Here is a 24,053-nt window from a genome sequence, read left to right as displayed (position 1 = left end):
GGCAACGGGAGTTAGCAGAACTGATATACTTTGAGTTGGGTTTACTACAATGGTTCTAGGCAACGGGAGTTAGCAGAACTGATATACTTTGAGTTGGGTTTACTACAGCGGTTCTAGGCAACGGGAGTTAGCAGAACTATTACTTTTTACACTGTGTAAAAGTGTAAAATTAGCCTGTTTTGAATTCAGTTGACAATGCATTAGGTTGAAGTGTTGAAGGCTGTAAGTATTGTCTGTCTTTTTCGAGGGTCGACCTGGCCTTCTTCGGCCTGGATAACCCTGTCCTTAGATGTCATTACTCTTGAAGGAAATGTTGAAAACAGCACTATATTTCTATAGTGGCAAGATAGATATCTGTTGAACAGTTAGAAATGACTGGATCACCTTTAGGTTTGACTTGTTATTAACAATTGTACCTGTCTCTTCAGGTGTGAGAGTGAACTGAAGGCTAGTGGCTGCCAGTTGGCTCTGGAGGAGGACGAGGGCTTCAGTGACTGGACCCAGAGGTTGGAGAAACGCAGACAGCGCCACCTGGAGGAACAGGAGTCCTCGGAGGACCATCAGCCCCAGCAGCAGCAGAATCAACCCCAGCAGCATCACCCCCAGCAACAGCATCAACCCCAGCAGCATCACCCCAGCAACAGCATCACCCCCAGCAGCATCACCCCCAGCAGCAGCAGCAGCAGCCCCAGCTGCTCAGGCTAAACAGAGCCTCCCCAATCAGACCCTGCTTGAAGACACGTCCTGGTCCTGGGCCCGAGGAGAGGGAGGAGAAGGAGGTAGAGTGGGAACGAAAAGCCAGCAACAAGACACAAGACACTTCAAGAAGAGTAACAGAGGACAAGGTAGAGTTACGATTGTGCATATGCCACGCTGTATCCAATCATCACTCAAGTCACACTGTCGTCTTTATTCACGGCAGGGCAAAGAGGGGAAAGCTGATGTTTGGTGTTGTGATGCCAAACTTGACCGCCGATGACGTTTGATGGCAAAACTCAAATTGAACTATAAAGTGTTCTTCTGAATGCCCTGTTTTGTTTTTAGGTCGTGGAGAAGAAGAAATCTGAGCTGAAGATCTCCTACACCTCTAAAGTCATGAGACACGTCAACAGCAACGGGGAAGCAGCTGGAGCGGAAGTGACCTCATACCTAGTTGCAGGGAAACTGTCTCCAAGGTAACACACCTAAAATAGTCTATAGGTGTTTCCAAAATGGCGCCCGAATCCTTAAATAGAGCCTCATCTGGCCAAAAGTAGTGCACTATATAGGGATTAGGGTGCCATTTGTCTGGTCTAAAGTAGTGCACTATAACGGGAATAGGGTGCCATTTGGCTGGTCTAAAGTAGTGCACTATAACAGGAATAGGGTGCCATTTGTCTGGTCAAAAGTAGTGCACTATCAAGGGAATAGGGTGCCATTTGGCTGGCCTATAGTAGTGCACTATAATGGGAAAGGGGTAACATTTAGCTGGTCTAAAGTAGTGCACTATAACGGGAATAGGGTGCCATTTGTCTGGTCAAAAGTAGTGCACTATCAAGGGAATAGGGTGCCATTTGGCTGGTCTAAAGTAGTGCATTATATAGAAATAGGGTGCCATTTGGCTGGTCTAAAGTAGTGCACAATAACGGGAATAGGGTGCCATTTGGCTGGCCTAAAGTAGTGCACTATAACGGGAAAAGGGTGCCATTTGGCTGGACTAAAGTAGTGCACTATAACAGGAATAGGGTGCCATTTGGTTGGTCTAAAGTAGTGCACTATAACGGGAATAGGGTTCCATTTTGGACACAGTTTCAGACTGGGGCCAGATCTCACTACTGTAATGTCCAAATTCAATTTAAAGAGGAGGAGAACTCAACACAAAGACTGAAGCTGTCTGAGTTTCTTTATTTATAGTTTCCTTGGTTTCAGTCTTATCTTCCTGCTACAGATGGAGGATCTTCATTTGAGCCAGTTTTCTACAGCAGGAAAATAATCCCGCAGCAACAGGAAATGTGAATTATAGAGTGGATTATTATTAATGGACATTTTTTGAAGAGGTTGATACATCATTCGTAAGGATAAATCAAGTCTGAAATTGTTAAGGGGAAATTACAAACTTCAGAAGCCTTTTTAAACCTCAAATAAACTAGACGTTTTACATTTCCTGCGTTGCAGGAAAGCTCACCTGCAACACGACGATCAAATTAAAATGTATGGGTGATCGCTTGTAGAGAGAGAATAATAACTTCTGTAAAGCATATATCAGTTCCTACTTCATACTGAACTGAAAAAGAGGCATGACAAGATCAGTGACTCTCATCACTTCCTGTATGGGCTAGCTCAACATCCTTCCTTAATTTAACCAAGCCTTAAGAGTGAGCTACTATCGGGTGTTGAGACACAGCTAGAGACACAGATAGAGATGGCTGAGACACAGATAGTCATGGATGAGACACAGATAGTCTTGGACGAGACACAGGAAGACATGGCTGAGACACAGATAGTCATGGATGAGACACAGATAGTCATGACTGAGACACAGATAGTCTTGGATGAGACACAGGAAGACATGGCTGAGACACAGATAGTCATGACTGAGACACAGCTAGAGACACAGATAGAGATGGCTGAGACACAGATAGTCATGACTGAGACACAGATAGTCATGGAGGAGACACAGAAAGAGATGGATGACACCCCGAAAGACATGGTTGAGACACAGATAGTCTTGGAAGAGACACCAAAAGACATGGATGAGACACAGAAAGAGATGGATGAGACACCGAAAGAGATGGATGAGACACCGAAAGAGATGGATGAGATACCTACTTCTTCCTTGTTTGTCACTGAAGGAGACAGGTAAACATTTCAAAGCAAACTGAGGGAATCTTGTGGATTGATAAGATGAGAACTGTCCAAAGTAGTTCATAACTACAGCAGTGGAGATATTAGAAGGTGTTACATTTATAATGCAGTTTGATCATAGTGAGAGACGGAGCAGCTTCCTCCAACCTGTCCTCTAACTTTGGACTTTACTTTCATCCTCTCCTCTCCTCTCCTCTCCTCTCCTCTCCTCTCCTCTCCTCTCCTCTCCTCTCTCCTCTCCTCTCCTCTCCTCTCCTCTCCTCTCCTCTCCTCCTCCTCTCCTCTCCTCCTCCTCCCTCTCCTCTCCTCTCCTCTCCTCTCCTCTCCTCTAGTCGTAGTGGCAGCTTGGGAGGGCAGAGACAGGAGGAGGTGGATGGAGAGGTTCCCGGGGGGCAGCTGGAGACAGAGAAGACACCAGGCCAGGGACAGGGCACCCTGGAACAGCTGAGACAGAGACAGCAGGAGGACCAGGAGGAGATGGAGGAGTTGAACCGCAGGAGAGAGGAGAAACGCAGAGCCAGGGAGGAGGAGGAGCACCAGAGAGAGAAAGAGGAGCAGCACAGACAGGAGCAGGAGGAGGTGAGATCTGGGTCCGTTATAATGAATGAACAGGGGGTCAGATCCTAGACCAGCACTCCTACTCTGAGACTGGTATGTACACTATCTGTGTGTGTGTATATGCATGTCGCTGCATGTTGGTAACACTTCCTATGAACACCCTCTTCATAATGCATTGCTAGCACTTTTCTAACACCTTGTGAGCTCTGACATAATGCGTTATAATGCATTATAATGCACAACATGCACAGCAGAGGTCAGTTCAGGCTCATGTACAGTGGGGCAAACAATTATTTAGTCAGCCACCAATTGTGCAAGTTCTCCCACTTAAAAAGATGAGAGAGGCCTGTAATTCTCATCATAGGTACACTTCAACTATGACAGACAAAATGAGAAAAAAAATCCAGAAAATCACATTGTACGATTTTTAATGAATTTATTTGCATATTATGGTGGAAAATAAGTATTCAAATAAATTCATTAAAAATCCTACAATGTGATTTTTTTTTTTTGTTTTGTCTGTCATAGTTGAAGTGTACCTATGATGAAAATTACAGGCCTCTCATCTTTTTAAGTGGGAGAACCTGCACAATTGGTGGCTAACTAAATAATTTTTAGTATGTGTACACACTGTATGTGTACGTGTGTTCTAATGTAGTTTCTCTGTCTGCAGGAGGAGAGGAATAGGGGTGTGTTGTTCTGATGTAGTGTCTCTGTCTACAGGAGGAGAGGAAGAGGGGTGTGTTCTAATGTAATTTCTCTGTCTGCAGGAGGAGAGGAATAGGGGTGTGTTGTTCTGATGTAGTGTCTCTGTCTACAGGAGGAGAGGAAGAGGGGTGTGTTGTTCTAATGTAGTTTCTCTGTCTACAGGAGGAGAGGAATAGGGGTGTGTTGTTCTGATGTAGTTTCTCTGTCTACAGGAGGAGAAGAATAGGGGTGTGTTGTTCTGATGTAGTGTCTCTGTCTACAGGAGGAGAGGAAGAGGGGTGTGTTCTAATGTAATTTCTCTGTCTACAGGAGGAGAGGAAGAGGGGTGTGTTCTAATGTAGTTTCTCTGTCTACAGGAGGAGAGGAAGAGGGGTGTGTTGTTCTAATGTAGTTTCTCTGTCTACAGGAGGAGAGGAAGAGGGGTGTGTTGTTCTGATGTAGTTTCTCTGTCTACAGGAGGAGAAGAAGAGGGTGTGTTGTTCTAATGTAGTTTCTCTGTCTACAGGAGGAGAAGAAGAGGGTGAAAGATGGGATAGAGAGTAGGAGGATGGCGGCTTCAGAGAGAAGGATGAAGAACCTCAGTATTTCCAGCATTGAGGGAGACGAGTCCTTCAGCCCCTTCAGTCCCATGAGCCCCACCTTCAAGGTACTACTGATATCCCGGTATCTATCAATCAATCAATCAATCACGTAACTTCAAGGTACTACTGTTGTCCCGGTATCTATCTATCTATCTATCTATCTATCTATCTATCTATCTATCTATCTATCTATCTATCTATCTATCTATCTATCTATCTATCTATCTATCTATCTATCTATCTATCTATCTATCTATCTATCTATCTATCTATCTATCTATCTATCTATCTATCTATCTATCTATCTATCTATCTATCTATCTATCTATCTATCTATGATGTCTATCTATCTATCTATCTATCTATCTATCTATCTATCTATCTATCTATCTATCTATCTATCTATCTATCTATCTATCTATCTATCTATCTATCTATCTATCTATCTATCTATCTATCTATCTATCTATCTATCTATCTATCTATCTATCTATCTATCTATCTATCTATCTATCTATCTATCTATCTATCTATCTATCTATCTATCTATCTATCAATCAACCAATCAATCACATAACTTCAAGATACTTCTGATGTCCCGGTATCTATCAACCAATCAATCAACCAATCAATCAATCAATCAATCACATAACTTCAAGGTACTTCTGATGTCCCATATAATTGACCACCATACACATCACCTTGTCATTCACCTATCACCTAATCACATGCCCACAGTTGTAGAGAAAATGATTTTTATTAGAACCAAAAAGGCTTCCAGGGATTTCTTCATAGGATGTATTTCACAGCATATTTGTCCCCTTTCTGTTACACTCTGCCATGCCGACTCACACAGTGTTACACAGTGCTTGATGTAGCATGTCTGCCACTGTGTTCTGTTCCCATGCTTCATACCATCCTACCAGAGACTCCTCCTTCTGTTTTACCCAGTAAGTTGTCGACTGTCTGTAAGTGCAGTGTGTGGATGGATATAACTGTGTTGGCTCTGTGATGTGAAGTGAGAGTCCTGTATGGTCTGTGGTTGTATGACAGGTAACATGTGTCTCTACTTAGTGTCTGATGTCAGTGCAGTGGGTGGATGGATATAACTGTGTTGGCTCTGTGATGTGAAGTGAGAGTCCTGTATGGTCTGTGGTTGTATGACAGGTAACATGTGTCTCTACTTAGTGTCTGATGTCAGTGCAGTGGGTGGATGGATATAACTGTGTTGGCTCTGTGATGTGAAGTGAGAGTCCTGTATGGTCTGTGGTTGTATGACAGGTAACATGAGTCTCTACTTAGAGTCTGATGTCAGTGCAGTGTGTGGATGGATATAACTGTGTTGGCTCTGTGATGTGAAGTGAGAGTCCTGTAATGGTCTGTGGTGGTATGACAGGTAACATGAGTCTCTACTTAGTGTCTGATGTCAGTGCAGTGTAGCCTGGATGGATATAACTGTGTTGGCTCTGTGATGTGAAGGTTGCAAGTCCTGTAATGGTCTGTGGTGGTATGACAGGTAAAAATGAGTCTCTACTGAGAGTCTTAACCCAGCTGTTCAGGGTAGCCTAAGAGGTTCTTAGAGCGTTGGACTAGTAAATAAAGGTAAAATAAGTAAAAATTAGAGTCTGATGTCAGTATGACTATTCACACTGGCTTCCTTTGGGGTTCATTTGTTTTCAGAAAATGTTTTCACCACTCCTTCTCAGACAGAAATGAACTGTGACAGATTTGAAACAAACTTTCTAGTCTGAAGACATCCTTTTTTTTCTCACTAACTACTAAATATAAAATACTTTCAAAATCAACTCTTTGATGAGCAACACAGTTTTTTTTCTCAATCTTCTCATAGAAACACAAAAGACAATGTTGACTACAGGATCACTTCTCTACATGTTTCTTCTCTCACTTGGTGTCATCACACCCCCACACCACCTCTCCACGTCTTGCATGTCATGTTGACACATCATCCTATATTTCTTCACCTTGATGTTTTTTTTTAATAAGTGTGAAGAAATGCTTTTCACGCTTCCTGTGTTGAAAGCATTTAGAGAGTTTTAGGCTGAGAGTTTTAGGCTGTGTTCTAACGTCCATACTAGTCTACCTCTTTGAATCCCCGCCCCCCCAATACTCTGCTTTATTCTAAGAACTATGTTACTATGGATACTGGAACAGAGCCTTTGTGTCCCTTCCAAATGGAACCCTATTCCCTTTATAGTACACTACCGTTGATCAGGACAGGGTTCCATTGGGGACACAGATGTTGTGTTGTGCTCTGTGTGTAGCTGCATGTGGTCAGCTTTCCTTAAACACTTCAACACTTCACGGACCGTCATGGGTTAATTCATGTCTTCATGGGTTAATTCATGTCTTCGTGGGTTAATTCATGTCGTCATGGGTTAATTCATGTCTTCATGGGTTAATTCATGTCTTCATGGGTTAATTCATGTCTTCATGGGTTAATTCATGTCTTCATGGGTTAATTCATGTCTTCATGGGTTAATTCATGTCTTCGTGGGTTAATTCATGTCGTCATGGGTTAATTCATGTCTTCGTGGGTTAATTCATGTCTTCATGGGTTAATTCATGTCTTCATGGGTTAATTCATGTCTTCATGGGTTAATTCATGTCTTCATGGGTTAATTCATGTCTTCATGGGTTAATTCATGTCTTCATGGGTTAATTCATGTCTTCATGGGTTAATTCATGTCTTCATGGGTTAATTCATGTCTTCGTGGGTTAATTCATGTCTTCGTGGGTTAATTCATGTCTTCGTGGGTTAATTCATGTCTTCGTGGGTTAATTCATGTCTTCATGGGTTAATTCATGTCTTCATGGGTTAATTCATGTCTTCATGGGTTAATTCATGTCTTCATGGGTAAATGCATGTCTTCATGGGTTAATTCATGTCTTCATGGGTTAATAAAAAAATATATGGGTTAATTCATGTCTTCATGGGTTAATTCATGTCTTCATGGGTTAATTCATGTCTTCATGGGTTAATTCATGTCTTCATGGGTTAATTCATGTCTTCGTGGGTAAATTCATGTCTTTATGGGAAAGCACCCGACTTTCTTTTCTGGCTCACAGCTAAATAGGATGTAACACACATTTGCATTGCTCAATAGCAACCTTGCTAATGTGCCAACTGTTGAGTCATAACCAACGAAGTGACTCACTCAATCCAATGTTTTCTGTGCTTCTGTTAAACCAGTAAAACACTAGTAATACTCCTATTACAAGTAGGAGTGGAGCTGTGGTCTAAAACACTGCATCTCAGTGCTTGAGGCGTCACTACAGACACCCTGGTTTGATTCCAGGCTGCATCACAACCAGCCATGATTGGGAGTCCCACAGGGCGGCGTACAATTGGCTAAGTGTCGTCCAGGTTTGGGTTTGGCCGGTGTAGGCCGTCATTGTAAATAAGAATTTATTCTTAACTGACTTGCCTCGTTTAATAAGGGTTCAATTATTTATTTTTTTAACAAACAAATATATTTTCCTCTAAAATCAATCGGACAAAACACAAAGATTATTAGCCAACTATTAGGAAAATAAACCATTTCGACTGTCGAAAAGTGTTCCTCTCACTGTACATATCTATCAGATGAATGACCTTATATATTATCGTGTTTCTTGGCACCCCGTTAGCAGTGTAAAAGTCATCTGAAAGAAACTGTCTGCAGCAGAGTGGCGTTGGCTTGTGTCTTTCCTGTCTTCAATGTGCTTCCCTGTGATGTGTGTCCTTCCAGAATGACACCGAGGAGAGGATGACGTCTGAGAATACCTGCACGGTGAGTTTCACCTTGGAGACCCAGGGTTCCAGAGGACAAACGTATTTCAGAACATTTAATCCAAATCAAAATTATTCTGTTGTTGTTTTAGATTCTGTTCCCCCCGTGTTAGATTGAGTCCCCCCCCCGTTAGATTCTATCCCCCCGTGTTAGATTGAGCCCCCCCGTGTTAGATTGAGTCCCCCCGTTAGATTCTATCCCCCCCGTGTTAGATTGAGCCCCCCCCCACCCCCCGTGTTAGATTCTGTCCCCCCCCGTGTTAGAGTCTGTCCCCCCCCGTGTTAGAGTGAGCTCCCCCCCCCGTGTTTGATTCTGTCCCCCGTGTTAGATTCTGTCCCCCGTGTTACCCCCCCGTGTTAGATTCTGTCCCCCCCCCCGTGTTAGATTCTGTCCCCCGTGTTAGATTCTGTCCCCCCGTGTTAGATTCCCCGTGTTAGATTCTGTCCCCCCCCGTGTTAGATTCTGTCCCCCCGTGTTAGATTCTGTCCCCCCCATGTTAGATTCTGTCCCCCCCCCCGTGTTAGATTCTGTCCCCCCGTGTTAGATTCCCCCCCTGTGTTAGATTGAGTCACCCCCGTGTTAGATTCTGTCCCCCCCCCCCGTGTTAGATTCTGTCCCCCCGTGTTAGATTCCCCCCGTGTTAGATTCTGTCCCCCCTGTCCCCCTGTGTTAGATTCTGTCCCCCCGTGTTAGATTCTGTCCCCCCCCATTAGATTCTGATTCTGTCCCCCCCCCCGTGTTAGATTCTGTCCCCCTTCCCCCCGTGTTAGATTCTGTCCCCCCCGTGTTAGATTCTGTGTTAGATTCTGTCCCCCCGTGTTAGATTCTGTCCCCCCGTGTTAGATTCCCCCCGTGTTAGATTCTGTCCCCCCGTGTTAGATTCTGAGTCCCCCCCCCCTTAGATTCTGTTCCCTGTTTGCTTTTATAACTAAAACGAAAGGAAATATTTCTAATAAATCTCAAGGAATCATCAGCCTGATATTTGTTGTTGTATACGATGCATTACAACAGAGATCCATCCGGTTCGATTTTTACTTCAAATGTAACACAAAAGTGATTCTGAATCTGAAGGGGGGGAAACATAATACAACAGAACACAACAGAACACAGAATTATTATTTTTACGTGGATTAAAGGTTCTGGAACGTTGACCCCATTCAGGGGTCATTCCAGGTTAAAGGTCACCACGGGGTTAACTGTGACACAAAGGTTCCGTTCTGTTGTGTTCCGTGTGGTCGTAATGTGACACCACTTGTCAGCTGTCTGTCTTTTTTAAAAATGTCATTCTGCGCTTCATACAAACTTAGCGCTTGTTTCTAGCCTGGTCCCAGATCTGTTGGTGCTGTCTTGCCAAATATAGACATTGTCATGCATCAATGACCATATGAGTTGGCAAGACAACCCAAACAGATCCGCGACCAAGCGTTCCTGTTTCACCTTCCCTCCAAAGACCTTCTGAGCCATTGTTGCTACATCATCAACAGGAAGGTGTCCATATTATGAGCCATGCTGATGGATAATATATTGACAAATTCAAGGGGAAGATTGTTCCTTTCAACTTACTGTGTGGCCCCTAAATACACCTTTACCAGGTCATGACAGTACTATACACCTTTACCAGTTCATGACAGTACCTTTACCAGGTCATGACAGTACCTATAACAGGTCATGACAGTACTATACACCTATAACAGGTCATGACAGTACTATACACCTATAACAGGTCATGACAGTACCTTTAACAGGTCATGACAGTACTATATACCTTTACCAGGTCATGACAGTACCTTTAACAGGTCATGACAGTATTAAACACCTTTATCAGGTCATGACAGTACCTTTAACAGGTCATGACAGTACTATACACCTTTACCAGGTCATGACAGTACTATATACCTTTACCAGGTCATGACAGTACCTTTAACAGGTCATGACAGTATTAAACACCTTTATCAGGTCATGACAGTACCTTTAACAGGTCATGACAGCACTATACACCTTTACCAGGTCATGACAGTACTATATACCTTTACCAGGTCATGACAGTACTATACACCTTTACCCGGTCATGACAGTACTATACACCTTTATCAGGTCATGACAGTACCTTTAACAGGTCATGACAGTACTATATACCTTTACCAGGTCATGACAGTACTATATACCTTTACCAGGTCATGACAGTACTATACACCTTTACCCGGTCATGACAGTACTATACACCTTTATCAGGTCATGACAGTACCTTTAACAGGTCATGACAGTACTATATACCATTACCAGGTCATGACAGTACTATATACCTTTACCAGGTCATGACAGTACTATACACCTTTAACAGGTCATGACAGTACTATACACCTTTAACAGGTCATGACAGTATTATACACCTTTACCAGGTCATGACAGTACTATATACCTTTACCAGGTCATGACAGTACCTTTATCAGGTCATGACAGTACTATACACCTTTACCAGGTCATGACAGTATTATACACCTTTACCAGGTCATGACAGTACCTTTATCAGGTCATGACAGTACTATACACCCCTTACCAGGTCATGACAGTACCTTTACCAGGTCATGACAGTATTATACACCTTTACCAGGTCATGACAGTACCTTTATCAGGTCATGACAGTACTATACACCTTTACCAGGTCATGACAGTACCTTTATCAGGTCATGACAGTACTATACACCTTTACCAGGTCATGACAGTACCTTTATCAGGTCATGACAGTACTATACACCTTTACCAGGTCATGACAGTACTATACACCTTTATCAGGTCATGACAGTACCTTTATCAGGTCATGACAGTACCTTTACCAGGTCATGACAGTATTATACACCTTTACCAGGTCATGACAGTACTATACACCTTTACCAGGTCATGACAGTATTATACACCTTTACCAGGTCATGACAGTACTATACACCTTTACCAGGTCATGTCAGTACTATACACCTTTACCAGGTCATGTCAGTACCTTTAACAGGTCATGACAGTACCTTTATCAGGTCATGACAGTACTATACACCTTTACCAGGTCATGACAGTATTATACACCTTTATCAGGTCATGACATTACCTAAATCAGGTCATGACAGTACTATACACCTTTACCAGGTCATGACAGTACTATACACCTTTACCAGGTCATGACAGTACTATACACCTTTATCAGGTCATGACATTACCTAAATCAGGTCATGACAGTACTATATACCTTTACCAGGTCATGACAGTACCATACACCTTTATCAGGTCATGACATTACCTAAATCAGGTCATGACAGTACTATATACCTTTACCAGGTCATGACAGTACCATATACCTTTATCAGGTCATGACAGTACTATATACCTTTACCAGGTCATGACAGTACCATACACCTTTATCAGGTCATGACATTACCTAAATCAGGTCATGACAGTACTATACACCTTTAACAGGTCATGACAGTATTATACACCTTTACCAGGTCATGACAGTACTATACACCTTTAACAGGTCATGACAGTACTATACACCTTTACCAGGTCATGACAGTGCTATACACCTTTAACAGGTCATGACAGTACCATACACCTTTAACAGGTCATGACAGTATAAACCACAAATGCTTTAACGAGAAGGAATTCTTTGGATGGGTAGGAATACTCTGTATTGATAATGTAAGGTTACCGTAGATTGATAATGTAGGGCTACTGTAGATTGATAATGTAGGGTTACTGTAGATCGATAATGTAGGGCTACTGTTGATAAATAACGTAGGGCTACTGTAGATTGATAATGTAGGGCTACTGTAGATTGATAATGTAAGGTTACTGTAGATCGATAATGTAGGGCTACTGTTGATAAATAACGTAGGGCTACTGTAGATTGATAATGTAGGGCTACTGTAGATTGATAATGTAGGGCTACTGTAGATTGATAATGTAAGGTTACCGTAGATTGATAATGTAGGGCTACTGTAGATTGATAATGTAAGGTTACCGTAGATTGATAATGTAGGGCTACTGTAGATCGATAATGTAAGCTACGGTTGATAAATAACGTAGGGCTACTGTAGTTTGATAATGTAGGGCTACTGTAGATTGATAATGTAGGGCTACTGTAGATTGATAATGTAGGGCTACTGTAGAGAAATAATGTAGAGCTACTGTAGAGAAATAATGTAGAGCTACTGTAGATTGAAGTTGTTAGCTGTTATTCTAGGTAGCTTCAGATATATTATCTCCCAATACAAACCCGGTGTCCTTGTTCCCTTCCTCAGATCAACGAGAGGACTGAGTCTCTGAACCGCTCTCTGCAGAAAAGGTGAGTGAAAATATCTGAGGTGAAATAATTAAGTACTTGCTCTGGCGGGAAAAAAAAACAGATAGTGAAATAGAGAAGCAGGGATTTTGCAGGCGCTCTCTCTCTCTCTCTCTCTCTCTCTCTCTCTCTCTCTCTGTCTCTCTGTCTCTCTCTCTCTCTCTCTCTCTCTCTCTCTCTGTCTCTCTGTCTCTCTGTCTCTCTGTCTCTCTCTGTAGTCTCTCTGTCTATTCTAGGTAGCTTCAGTCTCTGTCTCTCTCTCTCTCTGTCTCTCTGTCTGTCTCTCTCTCTGTCTGTCTGTCTCTCTGTCTCTCTCTCTCTGACTCTGTCTCTCTCTGTCTGTCTCTGTCTGTCTCTCTCTCTCTCTCTCTCTCTCTCTCTCTCTCTGTCTGTCTCTCTGTCTCTCTGTCTCTGTCTCTCTCTCTCTCTCTCTCTCTGACTCTGTCTCTCTCTCTCTCTCTCTCTCTCTCTCTCTCTCTCTCTCTCTCTCTCTCTCTCTCTCTCTCTCTCTGTCTCTCTCTCTCTCTCTCTCTCTCTCTCTCTCTCTCTCTCTCTCTCTCTCTCTCTCTCTCTCTCTCTCTCTCTCTGTCTGTCTCTCTGTCTCTCTCTCTCTCTCTCTCTCTCTCTCTCTCTCTCTCTCTCTCTCTCTCTTTTGTCAGTGATGATTTATGTGTACTAAGTCAAACCAGATGTGTTTTCTTTGGTGGCTGTTGGTAAGATAGATGGGCGATATGCTTACAGAGGAGCCTCGCGCTGAGATAGATGAGTTATCTGATCCTATAGCAGCCGTGTGGTGGAATACATTAGACATCTGATCCTATAGCAGCCATGTGGTTAGATAGATACACTCTAACACTTGTATAGCCGCTGCAACAGGTACACTCCTCATGGTGAGATAGAGATAGTATGGTGAGGGACAGCATTAGCTAGGAGTCTCAGGGCCTTAAGACAGAGAATGTTGAGGGAGAGCATTAACTAGGAGTCTGAGGGCCTTAAGACAGAGAATGAACTAGGAGTCTGAGGGCCTTAAGACAGAGAATGGTGAGGGAGAGAGGAATTAGCTAGGAGTCTGAGGGCCTTAAGACAGAGAATGGTGAGGAGAGAGGAATTAGCTAGGAGTCTAAGGGCCTTAAGACAGAGACTGGTGAGGGAGAGAGGAATTAGCTAGGAGTCTGAGGGCCTTAAGACAGAGAATGGTGAGGGAGAGAGGAATTAGCTAGGAGTCTGAGGGCCTTAAGACAGAGAATGGTGAGGGAGATCATTAACTAAGAGTCTGAGGGCCTTAAGAGATGAAGTCATCAGGTGAGCTGGTGTTTTATTGCCTCTCTGTTTCCCATCTGTCAGAGGACACACACACACACATACATACACATGCACGCAGGCACACACACACACTTGTAAGAGGAAACATTGCGTGAGGATAATAGCCCCTTTCATAAAATGTGAACATGATGGAACTCATCATCAGAGAGTCAATGACATCATCGTAACTATTGGTAACCCAAACACCCTTGACACAAAGCATCTGTCTGCGTTGGTGGAAGACACTGCTAATAAAGTTTAAAGTTTTCCGGTGTCACATTTATCTGGCCAAAATCAGAGGGACAGGAAGATATTATATTAAAGCAGATGGAAGAGATCACTGTTTAGAGGATAGTCTGTGTTGATATGTGGTCTAGTCTGTTAGACATCCTGGTGAGACTAGAGACGTCCTGCTCCTCTGGCTGGGCAGTGAGCTCCTGGTCAGATGTCCTGCTCCTCTGGCTGGGCAGTGAGCTCCTGGTGAGACTAGAGACGTCCTGCTCCTCTGGCTGGGCAGTGAGCTCCTGGTGAGACTAGAGACAGTGAGCCTGAGACTAGAGACATCCTGCTCCTCTGGCTGGGCAGTGAGCTCTGGTGAGACTAGAGATGTCCTGCTCCTCTGGCTGGGCAGTGAGCTCCTGGTGAGACTAGAGACGTCCTGCTCCTCTGGCTGGGCAGTGAGCTCCTGGTGAGACTAGAGACGTCCTGCTCCTCTGGCTGGGCAGTGAGCTCCTGGTGAGGCTAGAGATGTCCTGCTCCTCTGGCTGGGCAGTGAGCTCCTGGTGAGACTAGAGACGTCCTGCTCCTCTGGCTGGGCAGTGAGCTCCTGGTGAGACTAGAGACGTCCTGCTCCTCTGGCTGGGCAGTGAGCTCCTGGTGAGACTAGAGACGTCCTGCTCCTCTGGCTGGGCAGTGAGCTCCTGGTGAGACTAGAGACCTGTCCTGAGCTCCTCTGGCTGGGCAGCTCCTGGTGAGACTAGCTCCTGGGCAGTGAGGTGAGACTAGAGATGTCCTGCTCCTCTGGCTGGGCAGTGAGCTCCTGGTCAGATGTCCTGCTCCTCTGGCTGGGCAGTGAGCTCCTGGTGAGACTAGAGATGTCCTGCTCCTCTGGCTGGGCAGTGAGCTCCTGGTGAGACTAGAGACGTCCTGCTCCTCTGGCTGGGCAGTGAGCTCCTGGTGAGCTCCTGGTGAGGCTAAAGATGTCCTGCTCCTCTGGCTGGGCAGTGAGCTCCTGGTGAGACTAGAGACGTCCTGCTCCTCTGGCTGGGCAGTGAGCTCCTGGTCAGATGTCCTGCTCCTCTGGCTGGGCAGTGAGCTCCTGGTGAGACTAGAGACGTCCTACTCCTCTGGCTGGGCAGTGAGCTCCTGTGCTATAGCAAATGTAAATGGAGCTGGTTGGGTTAAACCACACTTTGCCTGAAGCAGAGTAATGCTTGTGGCGTGCAGGAGGCCTGGGGTCTGACAAGTGTTGAAACGGTTTCAGGTTGACTTGAAAGAAGAGCATAGGGAGTATAAGTCTACTGCCACTTTATTTAGACTATGACACACAGGAATCCTTCGCTATACCCAAAATAGCCATCAAAGGAGTGTGGATTCATTAGATGTCTTAAGAATGAGCTATACCTTTACTTAGCAATGAAATATACAACCCTAACCCTACCTCAGAGTACTATCAATCCTAACCCTACCTCAGAGTACTATCAACCCTAACCCTAACCCTACCTCAGAGTACTATCAACCGTAACCCTGCCTCAGAGTACTATCAACCCTAACCCTACCTCAGAGTACTATCAACCCTAACCCTACCTCAGAGTACTATCAACCCTAACCCTGCCTCAGAGTACTATCAACCCTAACCCTAACCCTACCTCAGAGTACTATCAACCGTAACCCTGCCTCAGAGTACTATCAACCCTAACCCTACCTCAGAGTACTATCAACCCTAACCCTACCTCAGAGTACTATCAATCCTAACCCTAACCTCTACCTCAGAGTACTATCAACCCTAACCCTACCTCAGAGTACTCAACCAACCCTAACCCTACCTCAGAGTACTATCAACCGTAACCCTGCCTCAGAGTACTATCAACCCTAACCCTACCTCAGAGTACTATCAATCCTAACCCTAACCTCTACCTCAGAGTACTATGAATCCTAACCCTAACCCTACCTCAGAGTACTATCAACCCTAAACCTACCTCAGAGTACTATCAACCCTAACCTTACCTCAGAGTACTATCAACCCTAACCCTACCTCAGAGTACTCCTCAAGAGTCCTAACCCTAACCTCTGCCTCAGAGTACTATCAACCCTAACCCTACCTCAGAGTACTATCAACCCTAACCCTACCTCAGAGTACTATCAACCCTAACCTGTTCCTCTGGCTGAGTACCCTACCTACAGAGTACTATCCTCCCTAACCCTATCCTCAGGTACTATCAACCCTAGACCCTAACCCCTACCTCAGAGTACTATCAACCCTAACCCTGCCTCAGAGTACTATCAACCCTAACCCTACCTCAGAGTACTATCAACCCTAACCCTACCTCAGAGTACTATCAATCCTAACCCTAACCTCTACCTCAGAGTACTATCAACCCCTAACCCTCAGAGTACTATCAACTCAGAGTACTATCAACCCTAACCCTACCTCAGAGTACTATCAACCCTAACCCTAACCCTACCTCAGAGTACTATCAACCCTAACCCTGCCTCAGGTACTATCAACCCTAACCCTACCTCAGAGTACTATCAACCCTAACCCTACCTCAGAGTACTATCAATCCTAACCCCTAACCTCTACCTCAGAGTACTACCCTAACCCTGAGTACTATCAACTAACCCTAACCCTACCTCAGAGTACTATCAACCCTAAACCTACCTCAGAGTACTATCAACCCTAACCTTACCTCAGAGTACTATCAACCCTAACCCTACCTCAGAGTACTATCAATCCTAACCCTACCTCAGAGTACTATCAACCCTCCTAACCCTACCTCAGAGTACTATCAACCCTAACCTCTACCTCAGAGTACTATCAACCTAACCCTACCTCAGAGTACTATCAACCCTAACCCTACAAGAGTACCCTACCTCCTCAGAGTACTATCAACCCTAACCCTACCTTACTATCAACCCCCTCAGAGTACTATCAACCCTAACCCTACCTCAGAGTACTATCAATCCTAACCCTACCTCAGAGTACTATCAACCCTAACCCTACCTCAGAGTACTATCAACCCTAACCCTACCTCAGAGTACTATCAAAACCCTACCTCAGAGTACTATCAACCCTAACCCTACCTCAGAGTACTAACCCTACCCTACCTCAGAGTACTATCAACCCTAACCTCTACCTCAGAGTACTATCAACCCTAACCCTACCTCAGAGTACTATCAACCTAACCCTAACCCTACCTCAGAGTACTATCAACCCTAACCTCTACCTCAGAGTACTATCAAATGTAACCCTAACCCTACCTCAGAGTACTATCAAATGTAACCCTACCTCAGAGTACTATCAACCCTAACCTCTACCTCAGAGTACTATCAACCCTAACCTCTACCTCAGAGTACTATCAACCCTAACCCTCACCTCAGAGTACTATCAACCCTAACCCTAACCTCTACCTCAGAGTACTATCAACCCTAACCCTACCTCAGAGTACTATCAACCTAACCCTACCTCAGAGTACTATCAACCCTAACCCTACCTCAGAGTACTATCAACCCTAACCCTACCTCAGAGTACTATCAACCCTAACCCTACCTCAGAGTACTATCAACCCTAACCCTACCTCAGAGTACTATCAACCCTAACCCTTACCTCAGAGTCTAACCCTCAACCTAACCCTACCTACCTCAGAGTACTATCAATCCTAACCCTACCTCAGAGTACTATCAACCCTAACCTCTACCTCAGAGTACTATCAACCCTAACCCTACCTCAGAGTACTATCAACCCTAACCCCAACCCTACCTCAGAGTACTATCAACCCTAACCCTACCTCAGAGTACTATCAACCCTAACCCTAACCCTACCTCAGAGTACTATCAACCGTAACCCTGCCTCAGAGTACTATCAACCCTAACCCTACCTCAGAGTACTATCAACCCTAACCCTACCTCAGAGTACTATCAATAACCCTAACCTCAGAGTACTATCACCCCTAACCTCTACCTCAGAGTACTATCAACCCTAACCCTACCTCAGAGTACTATCAACCCTAACCCTAACCCTACCTCAGAGTACTATCAACCCTAACCCTGCCTCAGGGTACTATCAACCCTAACCCTAACCCTCCTCAGAGTACTATCAACCCTAACCCTACCTCAGAGTACTATCAATCCTAACCCTAACTATCAACCCTAACCTACCTCAGAGTACTATGAATCCTAACCCTACCTCAGAGTACTATCAACCCTAACCCTACCTCAGAGTACTATCAACCCTAACCTACCTACCTCAGAGTACTATCAACCCTAACCTTACCTCAGAGTACTATCAACCCTAACCCTACCTCAGAGTACTATCAATCCTAACCCTACCTCAGAGTACTATCAATCCTAACCCTACCTCAGAGTACTATCAACCCTAACCTCTACCTCAGAGTACTATCAATCCTAACCCTACCTCAGAGTACTATCAACCCTAACCCCAACCCTACCTCAGAGTACTATCAACCCTAACCTTACCTCAGAGTACTATCAACCCTAACCCTACCTCAGAGTACTATCAATCCTAACCCTACCTCAGAGTACTATCAATCCTAACCCTACCTCAGAGTACTATCAACCCTAACCTCTACCTCAGAGTACTATCAAATGTAACCCTACCTCAGAGTACTATCAACCCTAACCTCTACCTCAGAGTACTATCAACCCTAACCCTACCTCAGAGTACTATCAATCCTAACCCTACCTCAGAGTACTATCAACCCTAACCTCTACCTCAGAGTACTATCAAATGTAACCCTACCTCAGAGTACTATCAAATGTAACCCTACCTCAGAGTACATCAACCCTAACCTCTACCTCAGAGTACTATCAACCCTAACCTCTACCTCAGAGTACTATCAACCCTAACCTCTACCTCAGAGTACTATCAACCCTAACCTCTACCTCAGAGTACTATCAACCCTAACCTCTACCTCAGAGTACTATCAATCCTAACCCTACCTCAGAGTACTATCAACCCTAACCCTACCTCAGAGTACTATCAATCCTAACCCAACCTCAGAGTACTATCAACCCTAACCCTACCTCAGAGTACTATCAACCCTAACCCTACCTCAGAGTACTATCAACCCTAACCCTAACCCTACCTCAGAGTACTATCAACCGTAACCCTGCCTCAGAGTACTATCAACCCTAACCCTACCTCAGAGTACTATCAACCCTAACCCTACCTCAGAGTACTATCAATCCAAATCAAATCAAATCAAATTTTATTTGTCACATACACACGGTTAGCAGATGTTAATGCGAGTGTAGCGAAATGCTTGTGCTTCTAGTTCCGACCATGCAGTAATAACGAACAAGTAATCTAACTAACAATTCCAAAAAAAAAACTACTGTCTTATACACAGTGTAAGGGGATAAAGAATATGTACATAAGGATATATGAATGAGTGATGGTACAGAGCAGCATAGGCAAGATACAGTAGATGATATCGAGTACAGTATATACATATGAGATGAGTATGTAAACCAAGTGGCATAGTTAAAGTGGCTAGTGATACATGTATTACATAAGGATGCAGTCGATGATATAGAGTATAGTATCTACGTATGCATATGAGATGAATAATGTAGGGTAAGTAACATTATATAAGGTAGCATTGTTTAAAGTGGCTAGTGATATATTTACATCATTTCCCATCAATTCCCATGATTAAAGTGGCTGGAGTAGAGTCAGTGTCATTGACAGTGTGTTGGCAGTAGCCACTCAATGTTAGTGGTGGCTGTTTAACAGTCTGATGGCCTTGAGATAGAAGCTGTTTTTCAGTCTCTCGGTCCCAGCTTTGATGCACCTGTACTGACCTCGCCTTCTGGATGACAGCGGGGTGAACAGGCAGTGGCTCGGGTGGTTGATGTCCTTGATGATCTTTATGGCCTTCCTGTAGCATCGGGTGGTGTAGGTGTCCTGGAGGGCAGGTAGTTTGCCCCCGGTGATGCGTTGTGCAGACCTCACTACCCTCTGGAGAGCCTTACGGTTGAGGGCGGTGCAGTTGCCATACCAGGCGGTGATACAGCCCGCCAGGATGCTCTCGATTGTGCATCTGTAGAAGTTTGTGAGTGCTTTTGGTGACAAGCCGAATTTCTTCAGCCTCCTGAGGTTGAAGAGGCGCTGCTGCGCCTTCCTCACGATGCTGTCTGTGTGAGTGGACCAATTCAGTTTGTCTGTGATGTGTATGCCGAGGAACTTAAAACTTGCTACCCTCTCCACTACTGTTCCATCGATGTGGATGGGGGTGTTCCCTCTGCTGTTTCCTGAAGTCCACAATCATCTCCTTAGTTTTGTTGACGTTGAGTGTGAGGTTATTTTCCTGACACCACACTCCGAGCGCCCTCACCTCCTCCCTGTAGGCCGTCTCGTCGTTGTTGGTAATCAAGCCTACCACTGTTGTGTCGTCCTCAAACTTGATGATTGAGTTGGAGGCGTGCGTGGCCACGCAGTCGTGGGTGAACAGGGAGTACAGGAGAGGGCTCAGAACGCACCCTTGTGGGGCCCCAGTGTTGAGGATCAGCGGGGAGGAGATGTTGTTGCCTACCCTCACCACCTGGGGGCGGCCCGTCAGGAAGTCCAGTACCCAGTTGCACAGGGCGGGGTCGAGACCCAGGGTCTCGAGCTTGATGACGAGCTTGGAGGGTACTATGGTGTTGAATGCCGATCTGTAGTCGATGAACAGCATTCTCACATAGGTATTCCTCTTGTCCAGATGGGTTAGGGCAGTGTGCAGTGTGGTTGAGATTGCATCGTCTGTGGACCTATTTGGGCGGTAAGCAAATTGGAGTGGGTCAAGGGTGTCAGGTAGGGTGGAGGTGATATAGTCCTTGACTAGTCTCTCAAAGCACTTCATGATGACGGATGTGAGTGCTACGGGGCGGTAGTCGTTTAGCTCAGTTACCTTAGCTTTCTTGGGAACAGGAACAATGGTGGCCCTCTTGAAGCATGTGGGGACAGCAGACTGGTATAGGGATTGGTTGAATATGTCCGTAAACACACCGGCCAGCTGGTCTGCGCATGCTCTGAGGGCGCGGCTGGGGATGCCGTCTGGGCCTGCAGCCTTGCGAGGGTTAACACGTTTAAATGTCTTACTCACTTCGGCTACAGTGAAGGAGAGACCGCATGTTTTCGTTGCAGGCCGTGTCAGTGGCACTGTATTGTCCTCAAAGCGGGCAAAAATGTTATTTAGTCTGCCTGGGAGCAAGACATCCTGGTCCGTGACTGGGCTGGGTTTCTTCTTGTAGTCCGTGATTGACTGTAGACCCTGCCACATGCCTCTTGTGTCTGAGCCGTTGAATTGAGATTCTACTTTGTCTCTGTACTGGCCCTTAGCTTGTTTGATAGCCTTGCGGAGGGAATAGCTGCACTGTTTGTATTCAGTCATGTTACCAGACACCTTGCCCTGATTAAAAGCAGTGGTTCAATCCTAACCCTAACCTCTACCTCAGAGTACTATCAACCCTAACCCTGCCTCAGAGTACTATGAATCCTAACCCTAACCCTACCTCAGAGTACTATCAACCCTAAACCTACCTCAGAGTACTATCAACCCTAACCCTACCTCAGAGTACTATCAACCCTAACCCTACCTCAGAGTACTATCAATCCTAACCCTACCTCAGAGTACTATCAACCATAACCCTACCTCAGAGTACTATCAACCCTAACCTCTACCTCAGAGTACTATCAATCCTAACCCTACCTCAGAGTACTATCAACCCTAACCTCTTCCTCAGAGTACTATCAATCCTAACTCTACCTCAGAGTACTATCAACCCTAACCCTAACCCTACCTCAGAGTACTATCAACCCTAACCTCTACCTCAGAGTACTATGAAAGAATGATGTTCATGGAATAATATGTCTTGTTTTAAAACAGTAACAGCATCAAGAAAAGCCAGCCTCCCATCCCCATCTCCAAGATCGACAACAGGCTGGAACAGTACACTCATGCCATAGAGGTATACTATGCTGTGCTTTACTATACTATACCTTACCATGCTTTTCAATACTATACCTTACTAAACTTTACTATACTATACCTTACCATGCCTTTCAATACTATACTATACCTTACTATACTTTACAAAACTGTACTATGCTTTAATATACTATACTGTACCATGCTATACCTTACTATACTTTATAATACTTTACTATACTTTAATGTACTATGCTATACCTTACTATACTTTACAATACTTTACTATACTTTAATGTACTATACTATACACTACTATACTCTGGTATGCTTTACTTTACTATACTATACTTTACTATACTTTACAATACGTTAATGTACTTTACTATACATAAGTATGCTTTACTTTACTGTGTTTTACTGTAATATACTATAAAGCACTGTAATATACTACACTATAGTGAGACTATACTGCACTATACTTTACTATGATGTGCTATGGCATACTATACTCTATTCTACCGTACTATACTATACTATGATATACTATACTCTACTCTATTGTACCATATACTATGCTATACTATACTATGCTATACTATGCTATACTATACTATACTACTGTTTTCTCCAGTGCCTCCAACAGCTCACATTAGGAGTTCCCAGAGTTGGTTAACACTGTACTGTATTATACTAATCTACTGCTATCTTCCATCCTCTGAGTTTTCATCCCCTGTATGACCTACAACATTTAAAGCTGCTCCTTTATTTAGTTGATCTTAAACCGTAACACAGGAGTGGCCTCCCCCCCTGAACAGAGAGGAACCGGCTATGCAGGCTCTCTCTTTAGCCTTGTGTTTTTTATTTTTTATTTTATTTATTTTACTAGGCAAGTCAGTTAAGAACAAATTCTTATTTTCAATGAGGGCCTAGGAACAGTGGGTTAACTGCCTGTTCAGGGGCAGAACGACAGATTTGTACCTTGTCAGCTCGGGGATTCGAACTTGCAACCTTTCTGTTACTAGTCCAACGCTCTAACCACTAGGCTACCCTGCCACCCCTGTGTAAGAACACAGTGTAACCAATTCAGTCCAGACAGTAAACGGGAGTTAACGGTCATGTCTCATCTGTCCAGACGTCCTCTATGGAAGCCAAGGCAGCCAGGCAGCAGGCTCTGACGGACCTGCCCAGCCCCACTGAGCCTGTGGCATCCAAGAAGAATCTGTTTGAGGCCGGGGAAGCTTGGAGCCAGCCGCCCAGGGAAACACCTTCCAAGGTAGGGAAAGATGACCAAGGGGGGCTGGATATCCAAACGTATTCAGTTGCTGATAAATAGAGACTCTGCATACTGCAACATGGTCTTATTGATAACAGACCTCTGACCACTTTACTGAACACTATCCAAGGTATGAAGGCATCGGTGGGCCTCTCCTCCATTTTTAGTGAACTCAATCATCAAATTACTCATAACACAAAAGTAGCATTTATACCTTATTAGGTTTATTTGACGGGGGAAAATGCATTGTTCAACACTTCTGTCTAGGTGCCAGATTTGGCAAATTGGTTCATTTTCATCTGTAGTCCGTAAATCAGTGACTTAATGGAAAATGCTTCTGCACCTTTTTAATAGGAAATAGGGTGGCATTTGTTATGTTAATGAGCGACTTCATCATGATTCATCATCTGTGTTTCTCAGGATACAGAGGGTCTGAATGTAGGCGTGGCCGACCTCATCCACCAATGGGTGAAAGGGAACCCAGACGGAAGCTGCAAAAGCCCCTCCAAGCCAGCA

At 44.4% G+C, this 24,053-nt stretch overlaps 2 protein-coding genes across 3 annotated transcripts in view; both read left to right on the top strand.

Annotated features, from left to right (window-relative positions):
* The window catches only part of LOC112239700 (lymphocyte-specific protein 1), a 30,469-nt gene extending 29,624 nt beyond the window's left edge, over positions 1 to 845 (top strand). The window contains exon 3 of the mRNA XM_042315096.1: positions 429 to 845. Within this exon, the coding sequence (XP_042171030.1) occupies positions 429 to 705 (277 nt within the window). The 3' untranslated portion in view covers positions 706 to 845. The remainder of the gene's footprint in view (positions 1 to 428) is intronic.
* Positions 846 to 2,333: 1,488 nt separating this feature from the next.
* Positions 2,334 to 24,053, top strand: part of LOC112239697 (caldesmon, smooth muscle) — a 38,407-nt gene continuing 16,687 nt past the window's right edge. The window contains exons 1-8 of one of the 2 annotated variants that reach the window (XM_042315094.1): positions 2,337 to 2,838; positions 3,177 to 3,423; positions 4,616 to 4,756; positions 8,441 to 8,482; positions 12,769 to 12,812; positions 22,220 to 22,301; positions 23,397 to 23,537; positions 23,958 to 24,053. In XM_042315094.1, coding sequence (XP_042171028.1) covers positions 2,402 to 2,838; positions 3,177 to 3,423; positions 4,616 to 4,756; positions 8,441 to 8,482; positions 12,769 to 12,812; positions 22,220 to 22,301; positions 23,397 to 23,537; positions 23,958 to 24,053 — 1,230 coding nt within the window. In that variant the 5' untranslated portion in view covers positions 2,337 to 2,401. Of the gene's footprint in view, positions 2,839 to 3,176; positions 3,424 to 4,615; positions 4,757 to 8,440; positions 8,483 to 12,768; positions 12,813 to 22,219; positions 22,302 to 23,396; positions 23,538 to 23,957 lie in introns of both variants that reach the window. The other variant, XM_042315095.1, reaches the window with a different exon arrangement.

This window comes from Oncorhynchus tshawytscha, unplaced genomic scaffold (genome assembly GCF_018296145.1).
Source record: "Oncorhynchus tshawytscha isolate Ot180627B unplaced genomic scaffold, Otsh_v2.0 Un_contig_7684_pilon_pilon, whole genome shotgun sequence".
Taxonomy (NCBI): Eukaryota; Metazoa; Chordata; class Actinopteri; order Salmoniformes; family Salmonidae; genus Oncorhynchus; species Oncorhynchus tshawytscha.
This window is presented reverse-complemented; position numbering and strand designations above follow the sequence as displayed.